Source organism: Bos indicus x Bos taurus, chromosome 25, assembly GCF_003369695.1.
Source record: "Bos indicus x Bos taurus breed Angus x Brahman F1 hybrid chromosome 25, Bos_hybrid_MaternalHap_v2.0, whole genome shotgun sequence".
Classification (NCBI taxonomy): Eukaryota; Metazoa; Chordata; class Mammalia; order Artiodactyla; family Bovidae; genus Bos; species Bos indicus x Bos taurus.
Genome location: NC_040100.1, coordinates 22,538,983 through 22,559,244, shown reverse-complemented (window position 1 = coordinate 22,559,244; position 20,262 = coordinate 22,538,983). Strand labels below are relative to the sequence as shown.

Here is a 20,262-nt window from a genome sequence, read left to right as displayed (position 1 = left end):
GAATTAATACCATATACAACTTTGGTAAAATTATCAAAGTAAGAATTTATGCCATGAAATTAAAAGACGCTTGCTCCTTGGAAGGAAAGTTATGACCAACCTAGACAGAATATTAAAAAGCAGAGATATCACTTTGCCAACAAAGGTCCATCTAGTCAAGGCTATGGTTTTTCCAGTGGTCATGTATGGATGTGAGAGTTGGACTATAAAGAAAGCTGAGCGCCGAAGAATTGATGCTTTTGAACTGTGGTGTTGGAACTCTTGAGAGTCCCTTGCACTGCAAGCAGATCCAACCAGTTGGATCCAACCAGTTGGAGAGTCTCAAGGGACTCTTGAGAGTCCCTTGCACTGCAAGGAGATCCAACCAGTCCTTCCTAAGGAGTATCAGTCCTGAGTGTTCATTGGAAGGACTGATGTTGAAGCTGAAACTCTAATACTTTGGCCACCTGATGCAAAGAACTGACTCATTTGAAAAGACCCTGATGCTGGGAAAGATTGAGGGCAGGAGGAGAAGGGGACGACAGAGGATGAGATGGCTGGATGGCATCACTGACTCAATGGACCTGAGTCTGGGTGAACTCCAGGAGTTGGTGATGGACAGGGAGGCCTGGCGTGCTGCGGTTCATGGGGTCACAAAGAGTCGGACACGACTGAGTGACTGAACTGAACTGAAGAATTTAAAATTTCTTTAAATTTAATTTTCCAGCATTTAATTTTTCACTAGCATGTGTCTTAGCTCCTCAATGAAATGGTAAGATCAGTCATGAGAAAGGCCATGTTTTATACTACCTTGAGTCTTACAGAGCATCAAGCAAGCTATCTTCCCTTTAGTAAATTTGATGTTTGCTTCATTGTTCTTGTCCAGATGTGAATGGTGTCATAGTCTAAAGTTCCATGAAGGTTTTCAGGTGTTCTGATGCTGTGATATTTTTGGAGTAACACAGCTTCCTGTTGCATTTTATGTCTGTTCTTCTTCTTAGGCTGTTAGAAAATTGATACAATCTATCAGTTATGTTGACTTCCATCTCTATGCCTGGTCACATAGGCTAGAGCCCCCATGGAGAAGGAAATGGCAACCCACTCCAGTACTCTTGCCTGGAAAATTCCATGGATGGAGGAGCCTGGTAGGCTACAGTCCATGGGGTCGCAAAGAGTCGGACACAACTGAGCGACTTCACTTTCTTTCTTTCTGAAGTTCCTTTTGGAGAAGGAAATGGCAACCCACTCCAGTGTTCTTGGCTGGAGAATCCCATGGACAGAGGGGCCTGGTGGGCTACAGTCTATGGGGTTGCAAAGAGTCAGACACGACTAAGCAACTAACACACAGACACACAGAGCCTGCATTCAGTAGGCTTTCAGTAATGGCCTATGGTGGTTACTAGATGTCAACTGGGCTAAACTAAACTGCATTTTCCAAAATTCCCTTCCCACCATGTCTAGTGAAGAGAAACCACAGGAGAAATTTGCAGGAGGCATTAGCCCTGTTTCCTCTCTGGAGACTGATGGCATGCAGAGTTCAAAGTAACAATTTAAAATGTTTACTAACTAAGCTAAAAATGCTAAATTAAATTTGCTAAGTTAAAAATTCATCATGATAATTTATGTATTGAACATCCACTACTATGTTTTGTTGAATCTTAAGACACCATTGATCTTAAGACCCATCATTATTTTCTGTATTAATGAGAAAAAAATAACACTGAAAATAAACTGTATGCCATGGATCATAAGACGCAGGCCAATTTTAGAGATATTAAAATGTGGGGGAAAAAAAAAACGTGGCTTAGAAATAATGATACATGGCCTGTCAGGCATTAGGCTGGACATAACACAGTCACCTCTAATCCTGCAACCAACTTCAGTATTACTGTGAACGTTTTACAGATGAGAAAAATGAGGCTTAAAGGTATGACACAGCAAAAACATTTGATAAGAATGTTTCCATCCATCAGGAAGGAAAGTTGGAGGTTTGAAGCTCAAATATCATCATAGTTGCAGCAGAAATTATGTCACCTGCAGCTGCTGCTGCCGCCTTATTCCTATGACCTCCAGCATGGGACACAGGAGTGCGTTTGTAAAGCTGAAACTTAAAGGTATTGGAGGGAGGGTGCCAGGAATAGTGGCGTCTTCAGCTTAACTTGACTCAATACAGGAAACCTCTCCCAGGTCTCTCAGTTTGGGTGGACCTTTAAGTGGTCAAGGTGTAAGATGACTGCCTGTCCCAGTCTGCCAAGGAGAGTCCTAGTTCATGCCTGTGTCCCAGTTTTCCTTCTAATTAAGCATTTGTTCTAGACAGAAATGCTCTGATCACCCTGCACGCAACTAAAGGGTCTCCTCTGCAAAAACAGGGTTCCTCTTGGGGAGGCCTAGGTGATTGGGGGATCCTTAGTTGCAGGTGATAGAAATTAACACCAACCAACATTAGCAACGGAGAAGGCAATGGCACCCCACTCCAGTACTCTTGCCTGGAAAATCCCATGGACCGAGGAGCCTGGTGGGCTGCAGTCCATGGGGTCGCTACAGTTGGACACGACTGAGCGACTTCACTTTCACGTTTCACTTTCATGCATTGGAGAAGGAACTGGCACCCCACTCCAGAGTTCTTGCCTGGAGGATCCCAGGGACGGAGAAGCCTGATGGGCTGCCGTCTATGGGGTCTCACAGAGTCGGACACGACTGAAGCGACTTAGCAGTAGCAATATTAGCAAAGCTTTTTTTTTTTTTTTTTTTTGAGAAGGCGGTAACTTACACTTTGGAAGGTAAAAGGGAATTAATCAGGCCTCAGAAAGGAGGTCCTAGGGCAAGTGTGGGGATCTAGCAGAAGGTAACAGTCGAAAAGTTTCCTTCCCTGGGCCACTAGTGAGCTAAATTGGCTCTAGTATCCAGATTCAGATTTCCAGGATGAAGCATCTGATTGGCCTAATTTAGATCCTGGTGCTTTGATTGACAGTTCCTTCAAGACCACAGGGAGGAGCTGGGGAGGGATACATTGGGAGCTCAGGATTGACATATACACACTACCATATATAAAATAGGTAACTAATAAGAACCTACTGTATGGCACAGGGCACTCTACTCACTACTCAGTAATGACCTATAAGGGGAAAATATCTAAAAAGGAGTGAATATATGTATCACTGATTCACTTGGCTGTACAGCAGAAAGTAGCACAACATTGTAAATCAACTGTACTCCAATAAAAATTAACTGGAAAAAAAGACCACAGGGAGGAGTGTTTCCTCAAAGGAAAATCAGTATTGGAAACAGAAGAGTGGGGGGAAGGATTCTGGGAAGGCACAAACAACACATTCCCACCCAGAGAGAGTATTCCCTTTGGGGATGAAGAAGAAAAGGGCCCTGAAGAGTAGAGGAAAATGTCAAAAAAAAAACTTTTCCGATGGTTTTGTTGCAAGCCTACGCTAAAATTTTATTACAGTCTTCCTGGAAGTGTAAATCTTCAGGGAGGCTAGTTCAAAGATCCGTATTTGGTAGGGACATTAAAAAAAAAAAAATTACTTTTTATTACAGTACCGCCTACATAGAGTAAAGTGTACAATCTTAAGTGTAGAGCTTGATGAATTTTAGAACATTTGCAGCACTCTAGAAAGGTCCCTCAGAGACATGCCCCACCCCCCCACCTCTGGCATTACATCCCACCCCAACTCACACAAGGGTGACCATTCTTCTGACTTTTATTCTGGTAAAGACATTTTATAGGACAAGAGAATGGTTACACAATCATTGTCAGATTCGGGAAGACGGGGCAGGGATGTTTCATTAAAGTTCACTACTCTCTTGACTGGCAAACAACTGGTGGATGGGTAGAAAACTAGTTTCCCAGTACAAATTTTAATGCTAGTAAATTTCATAAGAAAAATGGTTAAATATTTTACTGGGAATGTTAACTCCCAGAAGGAGGTTCAGGCTGTACGGTTTGGTCTCAGACCGGGTTTGGGATGAATTTCCTTTTGCAGGGGCAAGGGAGTGAAGACTGCAGGGGATCCAGGACTAAGCCACCTTGTCCAATCCCGCTGTCCCCAGCCGAAGGGGCTATGATCTAGAGACAGACACCCTTTACTTGACAGTTTCTAGACTGGGGGTGGGGGCCAGAAGCAATGTTTCATCTGTGGTGCTTGCCCTTTGTCCCGGCCATCCGCCCCATTAGCCAAGGGACAGAGCAGACATGCCATAGGACAGTGGGGGTTTAGCCCTTTCCTCTCTCCCCTTACATAAAGTTGCTGGCACCCAGTGGGTCCGAGTTCCGGTGCAGCATTCTGCTTCTCCTGCTTATTAGTTTCACATCTGACAGTCACAAGACAGCTGTGTGATGGCACCGCAGGTCTGCAAGAAACGCCCAAAGGAGGCCCTGGGCTCTGCCTTCCTGGATCAGCTGGCATTCCTGTTAGGCATCTTGTTTAGTCAATACTGGCAGGGACAGACGTGAATTGCTGCAGAATGTTCTGGCAGAAATATCTTTACCTCTATTTGAGCACTTTCCACACTAGGCAGGGCGGGGCTCATTTGTTAAAGTTAACAGATACCCCTAGCTTTAGCAGAAAAGAGGAATTTATTACAATGATAAAGGGATGTCTGGAAGAAAGTGAATGCCACTGGGCCCTGGAAAAGTCTTAAGCTGGGAGTCACAAAACCATCAGAATTTCTCTGTGACTCTCTACTCTTCCTTTCATTTTATCATTATTTTTCCATTCACTGGCTTTCTCTTCTTCTCCAGTCCATCTCACAGAATCTGGCCACCCCAAATCCCAGTTCAGTCAGTCGGTCTCAGAGACTGACCCCAACACTTAGTACAGTCAAAATAACAAATCAGGAACTCACCACGTCTCATGATTGGTCTGACCTCTGTCCTGTGTTTACCATAGAGCCCACTGGCCACGGTGTGGGGGAAGGTGACCGCCAGAGACCCACTCTCTGGGCTGGTCAGGCAATTACTAGAAAAGTAGAATTAGGCAGAGATTCCAGCAATTATTCTTCATCATAGGGCTATTTCCTTTTGGAAAATCCAGCACATAACTCACAAACAAATACAGTTCCTCCTGGTACTAAAACACCATGAGCAGGTCAAGGTTTCTATTGATTGCAAGGACTATTCCTCACTTGATTTTGATCCTCTCACAAGATAGATGGCCAAGATAGATGGCTGCTTCTGTATGTATTAAAGCTTGCTTTAAAAGTAACGAACTCTCCCAGTACAATGAAAATCTTTGTACGTCAATACTTATTTTAAAGGTAGATGGAGAAAAAAATATGCATTAAGGAGGAATTGAAGAGACAGAGGAATATGGAATGCCCAAATATCAGGGTGTGTGCCAACTGGATATTAACCAGAAACTTGAATATAACAACTTAATATAAACCACTTAAATGTCCATCTTCATAGCATGGAATAAATTAGATCCATATGTATCACAATAAATAAAAAGTGTAATATTGGAGTAGAAAAGCAAGTTGCAGAATAATATTGGTACAATGTAGTAAGGATTATGTAAATAAAAAGCAAGATCACACTATATATTTTTACTGGATTTTTAAAAGGATCACATTCACACTTTTAATGAAAAGCATATACATAAGAAAAGAATTGGAAGTAAAATGCCACGATATTATGTAGTGGGAATATGGATGATTTTTTTGTATTTTTTCTATATTTTAAAAGATCTACATATATATCAGTATGGATACTAAAAAAACATAGGTGAAAAAAGTTGCAATAAATACTACTGGTATGATTAATATTTATATTTATGTAAAATCCATAACAATAAAAACAAAACACCTATTTCTATGGATATATCTAGCATATATATGGTCATATGAATATATCCATATATATTCACATAAATTCACAATAGAAGATCCAGAAGGATATACAGTATACTAAGCTGTATAATGGTTACCTCTGCGGAAGGGACTTAGATACCAAAGGTAAAAAAACATTAGTACTTTATCTACAACGTTTTCATATTTTGCAATAATTCACATATTATCTGTGTAACTAAAAATTAAAACACATAGTTTTAGAGAAAACTGCCTACACCAGTCCACGGGTTTGGCTTTCAGAACCCCTGGTGCGGGCTACTGCTGAAACCCATCATTTATTCCACTGTGGGTTAATCTGCTTAACGTGTTAAACGTCCTACTCAGAAAACAGATTGTTAAACTGCGTTTCGTTCTAAGATCTGTTCGGAAGAAGTGTGGGTCTAACTATTGGAGCAAATATTTTCTTTTTAGTAGCCGACACGTTCTAAAATAGTTCTATAGGGATGAAATAAAACATATATCAAAGAAACAGACATGTACGTGCATGTAAATGTTTTAAATAGCTTCCTGGAAAACCCTAATCACAACTGGGTAGCGTGGCCGAGCGGTCTAAGGCGCTGGATTAAGGCTCCAGTCTCTTCGGGGGCGTGGGTTCGAATCCCACCGCTGCCAGAATAAGCTTTTTGCTCCTTGCTACCTCCTCGCCAGCTGTTTTGCTACTGCATCAGCGCCCCCTGCTGCCAGGCCAGGGCTGGCCGCCCGTATGAATGGAGCGGCGGAGGGGGCGGGTCCGCGCGCGCCGGGGCGGGGCATTGTGGGTAAAAGGAAGCGCTAGGGCCCGCCCCTCTCGCTCCCCCCCACGTGTCCGCCCGAGTTTCTCCACCGGCAACATGGCCGCTGCCTGAGAGGAGAGTCTGGCCACTGCCTCCTCTGCAGCCCGCGGGTACCTGGGCCGTTGCTGCCGCCCGCGCGCGGGCGCCGCGGAGAGGTGAGTGCCGTCTTGGCAGTACCCATCCGGGCTGGAGCCGGGCCGTACTCACGAGGTGGGCCTGGGCGGGGCTGCTGGGTAGGCCGGGAGGCCCGCGCCGCGCGGTGCCGAGGGGCTGGGGGCCTCTTGGGACTCCGGCGGGAAGGACTGGCAGCCTGCCCCAGGAGACCCGGGCCGGCCGCAGGCTCGGACCTCGCCTTGGCCCGGCAGTCGGTGACGCCAAGGCCGAGGCTACCGGCGGTGACTCAGGGTCCCGCCGTCTTGCCCCACCCGGCTCAGGCGGGCCTCCTGCGGGAGCACCTGTCCGAAGGCAGCCGGTGTCCTGCCGGCGTGGCGGCTCGTGGCAGTGGCTGTGTGGTGGGCGTGAGAAGGGGGCCTGACCACCCGCGAGGCAGGCGAAACCCATTGGACAGTGTGGCGCGGGGCAGGCGGCCCGCCCCGATGGGCAGGGGGAGGGTGTCCCGGGCCCCCTCCTCGCCGCCGAACCGGATCAGCTCGCGTCCGGCTAGGCCTGGAATTCTCCATTCATTTATTCCAGCCACCCTTCAGTGCTAATTGGGAGCCAGCGACGTGCGGCCGATGGGGCTGGCCCTGAAGGTTTGATCAGACGAGGTGTCAGTAAGCACGTCAAGTAAACCAGTAAATAAAAAAGGTCGTTTTGTTGTGTTAGCTTTAGAATCCTTGGGGGGCAGAAAAAGGAGATCTTAAAGCAGTTGTCACAGTTTTCTTCATCTGTGAATTGGGGATAAGAGGATTCCCCCACCTCCTAGGGTGGTGATGAGAGCTGAATTCAGGGTAAAACCGGAGAAGCTCCAGATTGCAGCGCTTGTTTCGTGGCTGTGTCTTCTGCCCTTTTAGATTGGAAGAAAACGTTGTGCCGAGTAAGTAACAAACCTTCCCAGGGGTTATGTTTCTACTTTACTTAATATTCACAGTTTTCTTAGGTCGGTACTTTGGTTGATACCCATTTTTGGGGTGAAAATAGTGAAGATCAAACGATGCTAGACGGGCTAGGGGGTACCAGACGGCAGACCTGGGATTTGAACCTGTGCAGTTTCACTCCAGAGGCCAGGCTTTTACCCACTACACCATCTTGCCTTCAACTAAAGAATCCAGCAGCATAGTCGTTAAGAATGAGAATAAGGCTATTTGACATCAGCTAAACCCAGGTTTGTGGCTTAGCTCTGCCTTTCTCTGGCACTGTGACCTTGGGTAAGTTACTCTCTGAACTTGAGTCTCCTCTTTTGTTAATTGGGAATGGTATCAATACATCCTTACTTATACAGCTACAGATTACATGAGGATGAATGTATTAAGTCCTTAGAGAAGGGAGGGGCTTATGAGTTAAGAATTAATTCTTTTTGCCTCTAGGCCGCCTCTCTCCTTTCATTGAGGTGGAAACTGAAGTGACTTCAAAAAGGGGAGATGCCTTGTTGAAGGGACACACAGCCAATAAGAATCCAGACTTTGAGACTGTTTACCCTGGGCCCCTTACCCCTTAATTCAGTTTTGTGTTGTCTCTCTCCTTCCAGTAGCTGGAGACTGTTTTTCTGATTGGCCTCAGATCAGATCAGTCACTCAGTCGCGTCCGACTCTTTGCGACCCCATGAATCGCAGCACGCCAGGCCTCCCTGTCCCTCACCAACTCCCGGAGTTCACTCAGACTCACACGTCCATCGAGTCAGTGATGCCATCCAGCCATCTCATCCTCTGTCGTCCCCTTCTCCTCCTGCCCCCAATCCCTCCCAGCATCAGAGTCTTTTCCAGTGAGTCAACTCTTCGCATGAGGTGGCCAAAGTACTGGAGTTTCAGCTTTAGCATCATTCCTTCCAAAGAAATCCCAGGGCTGATCGCCTTCAGAATGGACTGGTTGGATCTCCTTGCAGTCCAAGGGACTCTGAAGAGTCTTCTCCAACACCACAGTTCAAAAGCATCAATTCTTTGGCGCTCAGCCTTCCTCACAGTCCAACTCTCACATCCATACATGACCACAGGAAAAACCATAGCCTTGGAAGAAACACAGGCTGGAATCAAGATTGCCGGGAGAAATATCAATAACCTCAGATATGCAGATGACACCACCCTTATGGCAGAAAGTGAGGAGGAACTAAAAAGCCTCTTGATGAAGGTGAAAGAGGAGAGTGAAAAAGTTGGCTTAAAGCTCAACATTCAGAAAACGAAGATCATGGCATCTGGTCCCATCACTTCATGGGAAATAGATGGGGAAACAGTGGAAACAGTGTCAGACTTTATTTTTCCGGGCTCCAAAATCACTGCAGATGGTGACTGCAGCCATGACTTACTCCTTGGAAGGAAAGTTATGACCAACCTAGATAGCATATTTAAAAGCAGAGACATTATTTTGCCAACAAAGGTCACATCCTGGCTTGGAGAATTTTAAGCATTTCTAGCGTGTGAGATGAGTGCAATTGTGTGGTAGTTCTGATTGGCCTACAGGTTAGATTCCTGTGTGACCCAGCTATGGCCTTCAGGCATCTCCTCTGCTCTGGACCCTCCCTTAGATTTTACCTTGTCCCCTTTCCATTTGTTGAACAGCCCCCTGGTGGGGATGTTTTCTGTGCCCAGTGCCTTAGAGCCACTGCCACAGACCTTTGTGGTCACAGGAAACCCTTTTGAGGTCAAGGTGGTCACTGCTGCCTTGTGGTGGTGGCCTGGAAGGTCAGACCACACCACTGTCCTCAAGTGTCCAGGAGGCCCAAACCGTGAGGCCACCAGTCTCTGGATGGGGCTGAGTTAGGATCGCCGGGTAAAGGGTCTGTCACTGCCTGATCTCAAGCACTCATTTACTCAGTCTTTGTACTATATCAAGTGTTTACTTCACTGTTCTAGATATTGGGAGAACAGCATGAATTTTTTAAAAAGATAATAATGCCCATATCAACTCCGCAAAGTAAATTAAATCATCTCTGTTTTATGGTTAAAGCACTGAGGGCGCTCATGGAGCATACATTCTAGTGCAGAAGACAGACAACACTTAAGTAAATAGACTAGGTAATTCCAAGTTATGATAAGAACCTTGAAAGAAGTAAAACAGGGATTTGGTAGTGACTAGAACTGGGTGGAAAAAGGTCAGTTTTCATTCCAATCCGAAAGAAAGGCAATGCCAAAGAATGCTCAAAACTACCGCACAATTGCACTCATCTCACATGCTAGTAAAGTAATGCTCAAAATTCTCCAAGCCAGGCTTCAGCAATATGTGAACCGTGAACTTCCTGATGTTCAAGCTGGTTTTAGAAAAGGCAGAGGAACCAGAGATCAAACTGCTAACATCCGCTGGATCATGGAAAAAGCAAAAGAGTTCCAGAAAAACATCTATTTCTGCTTTATTGACTATGCCAAAGCCTTTGACTGTGTGGATCACAATAAACTGTGGAAAATTCTGAAAGAGATGGGCATACCAGACCACCTGATCTGCCTCTTGAGAAATCTGTATGCAGGTCAGGAAGCAACAGTTAGAACTGGACATGGAACAAGAGACTGGATCCAAATAGGAAAAGGAGTATGTCAAGGCTGTATATTGTCACACTGCTTGTTTAACTTATATGCAGAGTACATCATGAGAAACGCTGGACTGGAAGAAACACAGGCTGGAATCAAAATTGCCGGGAGAAATATCAATAACCTCAGATATGCAGATGACACCACCCTTATGGCAAAAAGTGAGGAGGAACTAAAAAGCCTCTTGATGAAGGTGAAAGAGGAGAGTGAAAAAGTTGGCTTAAAGCTCAACATTCAAAAAACGAAGATCATGGCATCCGGTCCCATCACTTCATGGGAAATAGATGGGGAAACAGTGGAAATAGTGTCAGACTTTATTTTTCTGGGCTCCAAAATCACTGCAGATGGTGACCGCAGCCATGAAATTTAAAGACGCTTACTCCTTGGAAGGAAAGTTATGACCAACCTAGGTAGCATATTCAAAAGCAGAGACATTACTTTGCCAACAAAGGTCCGTCTAGTCAAGGCTATGGTTTTTCCTGTGGTCATGTATGGATGTGAGAGTTGGACTGTGAAGAAGGCTGAGCGCCAAAGAATTGATGCTTTTGAACTGTGGTGTTGGAGAAGACTCTTCAGAGTCCCTTGGACTGCAAGGAGATCCAACCAATCCATTCTGAAGGAGATCATCCCTGGGATGTCTTTGGAAGGAACGATGCTAAAGCTGAAACTCCAGTACTTTGGCCACCTCATGTGAAGAGTTGACTCACTGGAAAAGACTCTGATGCTGGGAGGGATTGGGGGCAAGAGGAGAAGGGGACGACAGAGGATGAGATGGCTGGATGGCATCACTGACTCGATGGACGTGTGAGTCTGAGTGAACTCCGGGAGTTGGTGAGGGACAGGGAGGCCTGGCGTGCTGCGATTCATGGGGTTGCAAAGAGTTGGACACGACTGAGCGACTGATCTGATCTGATCTGAGAACCGGGTGAGGGGTGGGGGCCTTTAAGGTGAATGGTCAGGGAAACTTGTCTGTTCCTGGAGGGGGTGGGATGGTGATATCTAGTGAAAAGGAGCCAGCCTTTTTTGAGAAGACCTGAGGAAAATAGATGATGTGCAAAGTTCCTGAGACTGGTTGGGGCTTAGCTTGTTGGAGGCCCAGCAAGATCATATGGGACCCTGGGGCCATGGAAAGGAATTTGGATTTTATCCTGTGCGACAGCTGAAGAGTTTTGAGTGGGGGAATGATAGCTTTCCTTCCAAGGAGCAAGGGTCTTCGAATTTCATGGCTGCAGTCACCATCCTCAGAGATTTTGGAGCCCAAGAAAAGAAAATCTCACTGCTTCCACTTTTTCACCTTCTATTTGCCAGAAAGTGATGGGACAAGATGGCATGATCATTTTTTGAATATTGAGTTTTAAGCCAACTTTTTTACTCTCACCCTCATAAAGAAAGAAGGTCATTAGTCCGTTTCACTTTCCGCCATTAGAGTGGTATCATCTGCATATCTGAAGCTGTACTGTTTCTGCCTGCAGTCTTGATTCCAGCTTGTGATTCATCCAGCCTGGCATTTTGTATGATGGACTCTGCATAGAAGTTAAATAAATAGAGTGACAATATACAGCCTTGACGTACTCCTTTCCCAATTTTGAACCAGTCAGTTGTTCCTTGTGAGGTTCTAAGTGTTGCTTCTTGTTCTGCATACAGGCTTCCCAGGAGACAGGTAAGGTGGTCTGGTATTTCCATCTGTAAGAATTTTAAACAGTTTGCTGGCGATCCACACAATCAAAGGCTTTAGCGTAGTTAATGAAGCAGTAGTAGATGTTTTTCTGGAATTCCCTTGCTTTCTCTATTATCCAACGAACGCTGGCAGTTTGACCTCAGGTTGCTGTTCTACAGGTACCGCAAGGGACACAATAGATGAAAATCTCGGCCTCCGTCTAGTTTACCACTGCGTGGCGGTGGGGGTGGGGATGGATGATTAACACGAAGCTGTAAACTGTCGCGTGGTGATACGTGCTGTGGAGAAGGAACTGGCTGGGGGGATATTGTGGTTTTAACTGGGTGGGCAGGGAAAGCCTCAGCCATGAGGTAGAGTCTGAGCAAAAACTGGAAAGAGGTGAAGGAGGGTGCTGTGAGGTTATGGGGGCCAGTGGAGCAGTGACAGAGACCCAGAGGTGGGATTGGGGAAGGGGGGAGGCCTGTGGAAGATAAGGTCTGAAACGAAGAGGGTCGGGGAGGGGTTGTTTAGGGCCTCGCATGGGATGGAAGTGATGTTGGCTTTTATTTCTGGTGATATGGGGAGACTTAAGGGGAAGGAGTAATGTGATCGCTAGCAGTGGGTTCAAGGTGGAAGCAGGGAGGCCAGTTAGGAGGCTGCTGCTCTAAAGCGGGCAGGAGCTGGAGGTGGCAGTGGGAGTGCCCAGATGCTTGGCATGCTTTGAAGGTGGAGCTTACAGGATTTGCTGGTGTGGGATGAGAGGAAGAGAAACGTCGAGGATGACGCCAGTGCTTCGGCCTGAGCCTTGTTAGTGTCTGGAATGTGTATCTGGAATAAACAAGATGACTTTGCATGGTGGCTAGGACAGGGGCCTAGATGCCATTGAATTCCGTGGTGAAAGTATGGATGCTCTTTTAAATATTAAACCATTCCAATGTTAAGTGGATTAGACAAAAATTGAGCTGGGCTTACAAAAGAAAGAGGTCTGGGAAAGGCTGAGATCAGAGGCTGTCCAGGTGCCTTATTTATTTATTTTTGGTCTGCCCTAGGTCTTTGCTGCTGCCTGCAGGCTTTGTCTAGTTGTGGCTACTAGAAGCAGCTTTCTGGCTGCAGTGCCAGGCGAGGCCTCTCTTGCAGAGCGCCGGCTCTCGGGTATGTGGGCTTCAGTAGTTTAGGTGTTCGGGCTCAGTAGGTGTGGTGCACACGCGCTCAGCTGCCTCTAGGCACGTGGGACCTTAGTTCCCAGAGCAGGGATGGAACCCGTGTCCCCTGCCTTGGCAGGCAGTTTCTTAACCATCGGAACACCAGGAAAGTCTGCCCAGATGCCTTTCTAACTGAGCATATCCTTCCTTTAGGAATGTGAAGGTGAATTATAGTCAGACCTCCAGGTTCCTGGATTCAGCTAACCTCAGAAAGAAAGTACATTTGCCTTGCCCCTGGCAACTATTTACATAGTATTTACATTGTATTTATGACTTTTTACATAACATTTACATTGTATTAGGTATTATTAGTAACAAAGAGGTGATTTAGAGCTTCCACGGTGGCTCAGCTGATAAAGAATGCACTGGCCAGGCAGGAGACCTGGGTTCAGTCCCTGGATTGGGAAGATCCCCTGGAGGAGGGCATGGCAACCCAGTCCTATATTCTTGCCTGGAGAATCCCCAGACAGAGGAGCCTGTTGGGCTACAGTCCATGGGGTCTCAGAGTCGGACACGACTGAGTGAGTAAGCACAAAGATGATTTAAAGTATAGAATATGCTTAAGTTATATCCAAGTGCCATGCCATCTTCTGTAAGATATTCCCCCAATATTCCCCCTACCCGACCGCTCACCCCTTCCCCAACCGATACTGAGGGACAGTGGACTCACCCTCCACCGTGGAGACCTGCCTTCTCTCCTCCACATACCTGAAGTGCTTCCTGTTGCCTGGAGTCCCTCTTCCCCTCTGCTGTCCGCTTGTCCAAATCCTTCTGTCCTTCAAGACCCAGCCCAAACTCCCCTTCCCTCCCCTGAACTCCCCGAACTCTAACTGAGACCTGAAGTTGGGTGGTGTTGATGTCTTCTTGGTCCTCGTGCTTCCTGTGTGGCTTTGGTAAAACACAAAACAGTGTCTGAGTTCCAGTCTCTTTGTGATTAAACGGGGACCGGTGAGAGAAGACTATGTATGTGAAGAGGGTCATTTTTAGACATACACACACACACACACACAAAATCACAGAAAGGAGGTCATCTCACTTGGGGTTGGGTTTAAAGTCAGTTTGGAAATCAGCTATCAGAGACGGAGTCACCCTGGGATCCAGGCCTTGGGACTGTCTGCTCTTCCTGCTGCACATCGGGCTCTCTAAAGGTTCCCCACGGCACCCGATTACTTTCCAAGGGTTTTCTTTGTGGCTGTGGACCAGCCAGCCACCAACTTCTTGCCTGGTGGTGAATTCTTCTTTGTCAGTTGGTCAGAAAACCCCTGAGGCTAGTCATTTACCCTTTCCCGTGGGTGTAATTCACATGTGATGTCTTGAGTCCCCCGGTTTGCACCCACTGCTTAGTGCTTTCTGCCTGCTTTTTTGTTGTTGTTGTTGTTACTTTGTATTGTTTTCATTGATGGGGTATGTCAGCAAAAATGATGTGGGCTGTCCACTTTTGACTCCATGAGAGATACAGGAGTAAGATCTGTTTCTGATTGCCTCAGGCTTCTCCTTCCCAGAGCAGGACTGGTTACAGAACGGGTGTCCAGGTGTGTTGGTTGAATGACTGACAGGCCTCTTGCTGTCCTTGCAGATCAAGTCCGAGGACCACGTGGCTGGCTCCCCCCTAGTATGGCCAATGAAGAGGATGACCCAGTCGTACAGGAGGTAACTGCCAGGGCAGGGTCCCTTCCATCCATCCTCAGGCCAGCCAAGGACCTAATGGCTTCCTCTCTACCTGGAACCCTCTTCTTCGTACCTGCCTAGCTGACCGCCTCACTTCCTTTAGGTGTCTGATCCAGCATCGCCTTATCAGAGAGGATTCCCTGACCAGCCTGCCTCACGTGACGTTCTCGTGCACGCCCTCCCTAGCCCTTTACTTTGGCCATGCCTTGCGTTTGGCCACAGCACTTCTCAGCCCCTACACATAAGTCTTTTTCTGCTAGAGTGTAAGCCTCTTCAGGACAGGGATTTTGTTCTGTTCACCACTGTGTCTGCAAAGCCAAGTTCAGTGCCTGGCAACTAATACTCAGTGACTATTGAATGCATGGGCTTACCCAGATTCGGTCATTTAGCAGCTGTTTGCTGAATCCGTTACGTGCTGGGGACCGTGACAGCAGCGAGCCGGGCAGCGCTCCCTCCCGTGGGAAGCTTAGGGTCTGTAAGACTGGTAAGGAAGGGGTGGTTCCAGAGTCGGCCCAGACTAAGACGCATCCTAGAGCCACTGGGCCTTTGCACATGCCGTTTCCCCATGTGTGCCTCCCCGTGCCTGATGAGCCTTCTCTCATCCTTAAGGCCTGGGGGTGGGAGAGGCCATGGTTCATAGGAAGAGCTAGGGAGCAGGAAGGTAAACTGCCAGGTGCGGCAGGGGCAGGAGGGTTGAAAAGAAAGTAGGGCCAGTCAGACCACCTTAAGACAGGCCAGCCCAGGACGGGAGGTGGAGGGCACGGGGGAGGCCCTCCCCTGCCCCTTGCTGGTCAGAAAAGCATTTCATTGGTCCCTCTAGGATGCACCTGATCTGGGCACCCTCAGGGAATACATTTTCACTGGGGTATAGTGAACTGGGCGGGAGATATACCCAGGTTGGAGATGTGGTCCCCTTTGCTTTTAGCATCAGTTGAGCTATTTCTTCTTCCCCCAGACTGCCTCAGGGCCACTATCCCTGAAATCTGAGGAGCAAGCATGTGCCCGGGGCAGGTTGGGCATTGAGTTCTGTCTCCTGGTTAAGTCTTTTTCTCTTGTTCCTAGATCGACGTGTACTTGGCCAAAAGTCTGGCAGAGAAGCTCTATCTGTTTCAGGTAATTATGAGACATAAAGGTAAGGGGGGGAGACACAGTAAGCGATAGACAAGGAACAATGTGGAACCTCCAGTTGCTTAGAATTCTTGGCACAGAGGGTGTGCTAAGACAGTCTCTTTGCTTTCGTGGATGGATCAGTAATAGTTTCTAATTTCAAAGATGGAAAAACTAAGACAGCCCTAAGAGAACAGTGTATTGGATGAAGCTCGGGCCTGGGGACAGCCTGCTGGTAGTGAGGCTCGGTTGTGAGTCCTTGGGCAAGTTCCTTAAAAACAAATCTCTGCCTCAGTTTCTTCAATTGCACAGTGGTGATAATAATAATACCTGCCTGATAGGGTCCTCATGGGAATCAAGTGTGTCCTTATTAAAGTGCTTAGAACGCTGCCTGGTATAACATTAGCACCACGAATGATGCTGCTGCCATAGTTGAGACTCAGGAAGGGGCTTTCTGCGGCAGCTCCAGGGCCGCATCAGCCAACCCCTCCCCTCTTTGCTGGGCCAGTAGTTTTTTATTTGCTTGTGCCAGGTCTTAGTTGGGGAATGGGGATCTAGTTCCCAGACCAGGGATCGAACCCTGGACCCCCATACTGGAAATGTAGAGTCTTAACCACTGGACCACCAGGGAAGCCCCTGGGCCAATAGTTTAATCCTGGTCACTCCTCCTTGTAACCCTAGACTGTCTGCAGGAATCATTCAAAGCACTTTACGTATGTAAACTCATCTCATCCCACAGTAGCCTGTAGTGGTTATTATTATTGTAATTTAATAACAGCTTTCTTGAGATCTGGTTCACACCCATGGAATTCCCCCATTTAAGTGTAAATGCAGTGAATTTTAGTCTGTTCACAGAGTTGTACCACCAGCACCAGTCTATTTTAGGAAGTGTTTGTCGTCCCATCCCCCCGGTCCTAGGCAACCGTTAACCTATTTTCTGTCTATAGATTTGCCTTTTCTGGACATTTCATATAGATGGAGTCATGTAATACGTGACCTTTGTGCCTGGCTCCTTTGTTTAGCGAGATATTTTCAAGATTCTCTCTTGTTAGAATGTGCATGAGTACCTCATTTCTTTTTATGGATGAACATACCCCATTGTATGGACATGTATATCACGTTTTATTTCTCCGTGCATCAGCTGATGCGCATCTGGGTTGTTGTCATGTTTTGGCTATCATGCATAATGCTGCTATGAACATTCCTGTCCCAGGTGTTTGTGTGGAGAGGTTTTCATTTGTTTTGAAATTGCTGGAACCTGTGAAAGCTATGTTTAATATTTTGAGGAAATTTATATTCCCAGCAATAACATTATTAAGTATTGGGTTGGTCAAAAAATTAGTTCAGGTTTTCCCCATAAAGTCTTATGGAAAAACCCAAACGAACTTTTTGGCCAACCCAGTATTTTTGTCCACGTGCTGCATGTGAGAAAAAGGCCCAGGGAGCGTAGGAACTCACACAAGGGGCCTGGGACAGGGCGGAGCTCCCTCCTGGCATGTGCCGGTGTGCTGGGGAGAGACCCGGCGTTGGGCCCGGGGGGCTGGGGCTGTTGTTCGGGGCTTTCTGCGCCTGCTTCCTCGACTGACTGCAGAGTGATGGGCCCGGTGGTGGTGCCAGTTCCTGGGGCGCCAGGCCCCGTGCTGGGCCTTGGCTCCGTTTGCCTCATTCCCTGTTCCTGGTGGTCCTGGGAGGCAAGGAGCTTGTCTGAGCACACGAGGAGCAAGTGGCAGAGTGAGGACTGTCCGATTCCAGATCCGCTCCCTTCCCCACCACCCTTCCCAGTGGTCAGGAGGTCACAGGGCTGCCCTGGATTTTCACAGACCAGGGGCCCTCCCGGGCTGTCATGGGCAAGTCTGTCCCAGCTCCAGGCCCAGTCCAGACCAGTTGTGCTCCAGGCTGCTTCTGGACCTGAGCTCCAGCCCAGGAAGCGGGGAGGAGTCACTCTATTGCTGTTTAAGAGAGCTTTTAGGGAACAGCCATTTCCTTGGGCTAGAATCTAGCTAACTGATCTCAGATGGCCTCCAAAGGAGGGTTTACTTTACGCAGTGCCACACCTCTGCCAGGCTCCTTCTGGAGGCTGTTGTGCTTCTCACAGCGTTGGCCACAGTCTTTTGAGAGTGAGTCCAAACCGTGACTCATCCATCCATCCCCCCAGCGGTGTGCGTACAGCAGGGGAGAAAGAAAGGAAAAGTGGGTCTGTGAGGAAGGATGTTACCACGGTCTTCTTTGTTCAGAGCAAAAGAAGCGATTTGAGAGCAGTACACTCGTGTGTGATGCAAAGTAACTTCATACCTGCTGACACGGGGGCCCAGAGAGGCCTCTCTGAGCAGGTCAGTTGGCAGACCGACTCCCTTCCAACCTTATGGAAAAGCCCACACATCAGCTTGCAGCCTGTAAAGAATCTGCCTGCAACACAGGAGACCTGGGTTTGATTCCGGAGTCAGGAAGATCCCCTGGTGAAGGAAATGGCAACCCACTCCAGTATTCTTGCCTGGAGAATCCCATGATAGAGGAGCCTAGCAGGCTACCGTCCATGGGGTCGTTGGACATGACTTAGCGACTGACTCACCACCACCACCACCCATCAGCAGAAGGAGAGAGAACGGGATAGCGATTCCCATAGATCTGTTGACTGGGAAAAAAAAAAAAGCACAACCTAACAGTTGAATGAGAATTATATTTGGTTCAGCAGAAGTTCTGAAGAGGAAAGCCCAGAGAGAGCCTCTCAGACAGCCCTGCAGGACTATTTTGAAGAGATAAGGGAGGAGAGGGTAGATAGGAGTTTTTGCAAACAAACAGCTTCTCTGTGTGTGGGAAGTGGGAACAGCCTGGGCTCTTTGAAATTGCTCCTTTGTTCTGCACCTTAACTGTCGGGTACCCTGTTTTCTCCTCCCTGAGTGCCCTTAGGGTGCCCTGTAGGGGGAGTGGCTGCAGGGGCAGAGGGTTTGAAGGCCACAGCATCCTTTGTGGCAGTTGCTTCTGCAGCAAGCGGTTTTTGTTTTCCCTTTTTGCTTCCTGTGGTCTCATTTTACTTGTCCTTCTCCACCTGGGTGGCCTGTAAATGAGCAGTTAAGACTTTGGACCCTTACTCTTGACTCCCATGGCATTATGCTGGGTTCCTAGGGGCCGTAGGGCCATGCGTGCTGGGGCCTGTTGGGGTTCCTAATGCTCGGGCATGTCCCTCGGATGTGTAAAAGTGGCTCTTTGGAAGGAGGCTAGCTGGAGCCAGTGAGATGGGATGCAGGACCAGTGGGGGCCTCCAGTCTGGGGCGGGAGTGGAGAGTAGCTATTGATTCTTGGCCAGTGCCCCTAGAGCCCAGCTCTGGGCAGGGCCGGGCAGGGTGGACTGACGGCTCCGTTCCCTTCCCCAGTACCCCGTGCGTCCAGCCTCGATGACGTATGATGACATTCCACACCTCTCAGCCAAGATCAAGCCCAAGCAGCAGAAGGTGGGATTGGCGTCCTGGGCGGAGGAGGAGGGATGGGAGAGGTGATAGAGTGGGAGCTGAAGAAGCCCAGAGGAGTGATTGGAGAGTAAGGAAGAAATCCAGCAACTTGCAGGGCCTTGAGAGCTGCAGAAGGAAACTTCCAGAAAGAAAGGGGGTGGGCAGCTCCAGAGGGCCAGGCAGGAGTAAGGCCTGCGTTGAATTAGAACATGGGACGGGGTGGACTCAAGTTCACAGGGCAGGGCCAGTGTGAAGAGGGCCCGGATGGGGAATCTCATGCCTCTCAGGGCTGGGGTGACAGGGACCGGGAGACCGCCCTGTCCTCAGGCAGCTGCAGCTCTGAGCCCATTGTCATGTAAAAAGCTACACCAGCATTGCCAATTCTGCTGACATTTGAAAGGAAGTTGGAAATAAGGAAAAGAGAAAAGCTCTTGATGTTTAAATGTGGGTACCTAATGTAGACTTTGGGGAGTGGAATGTGGCGGCAAGCAAAACTACATGAACCCCCTCCAAAAAAAGCACTCAGGCCCTTCTCTTGGAATGTGGGTCTGTAGCCTTTGTGTGGACTGAAGTCCAGGGGCCTTCGGGGAGGGATGGTGTCAGTCCTGAGACTGAGGTTAGGAGGTGGGTGTGGTGGGGCTGGGGCATCCCCTGAGCGCTGTGCCTCGGGGTCCCCATAGCTGGTGGGGGTGCTTGGTGCCTCCAGGTAGAACTTGAGATGGCCATCGACACGCTGAATCCCAACTATTGCCGCAGCAAAGGGGAGCAGATTGCGCTGAACGTGGATGGGGCCTGCGCTGATGAGACCAGCACGTATTCCTCGTGAGTGCCCTGGGCCCCGAGGGTGCCGAGCTTCGCTTTCTTCAAATATGAGCCTTCCACGGCCTTCAGCGACAC

The 20,262-nt window shown here is 48.1% G+C and overlaps 1 protein-coding gene and 1 non-coding gene across 5 annotated transcripts in view; both read left to right on the top strand.

The window, feature by feature from the left end:
• Window positions 1-6,368: 6,368 nt before the first annotated feature.
• TRNAL-AAG lies at window positions 6,369-6,450 on the top strand. Its single transcript has one exon. It is a non-coding gene; the product is annotated as a tRNA-Leu (tRNA).
• A 178-nt stretch (window positions 6,451-6,628) lies between these two features.
• Window positions 6,629-20,262, top strand: part of POLR3E (RNA polymerase III subunit E) — a 33,666-nt gene continuing 20,032 nt past the window's right edge. The window contains exons 1-6 of one of the 4 annotated variants that reach the window (XM_027526815.1): window positions 6,629-6,766; window positions 7,537-7,647; window positions 14,721-14,794; window positions 15,875-15,925; window positions 19,291-19,368; window positions 20,072-20,187. In XM_027526815.1, coding sequence (XP_027382616.1) covers window positions 14,759-14,794; window positions 15,875-15,925; window positions 19,291-19,368; window positions 20,072-20,187 — 281 coding nt within the window. In that variant the 5' untranslated portion in view covers window positions 6,629-6,766; window positions 7,537-7,647; window positions 14,721-14,758. Of the gene's footprint in view, window positions 6,767-7,536; window positions 7,648-14,720; window positions 14,795-15,874; window positions 15,926-19,287; window positions 19,369-20,045; window positions 20,188-20,262 lie in introns of those variants that run through there. The other 3 variants (XM_027526814.1, XM_027526816.1, XM_027526817.1) reach the window with 3 other exon arrangements.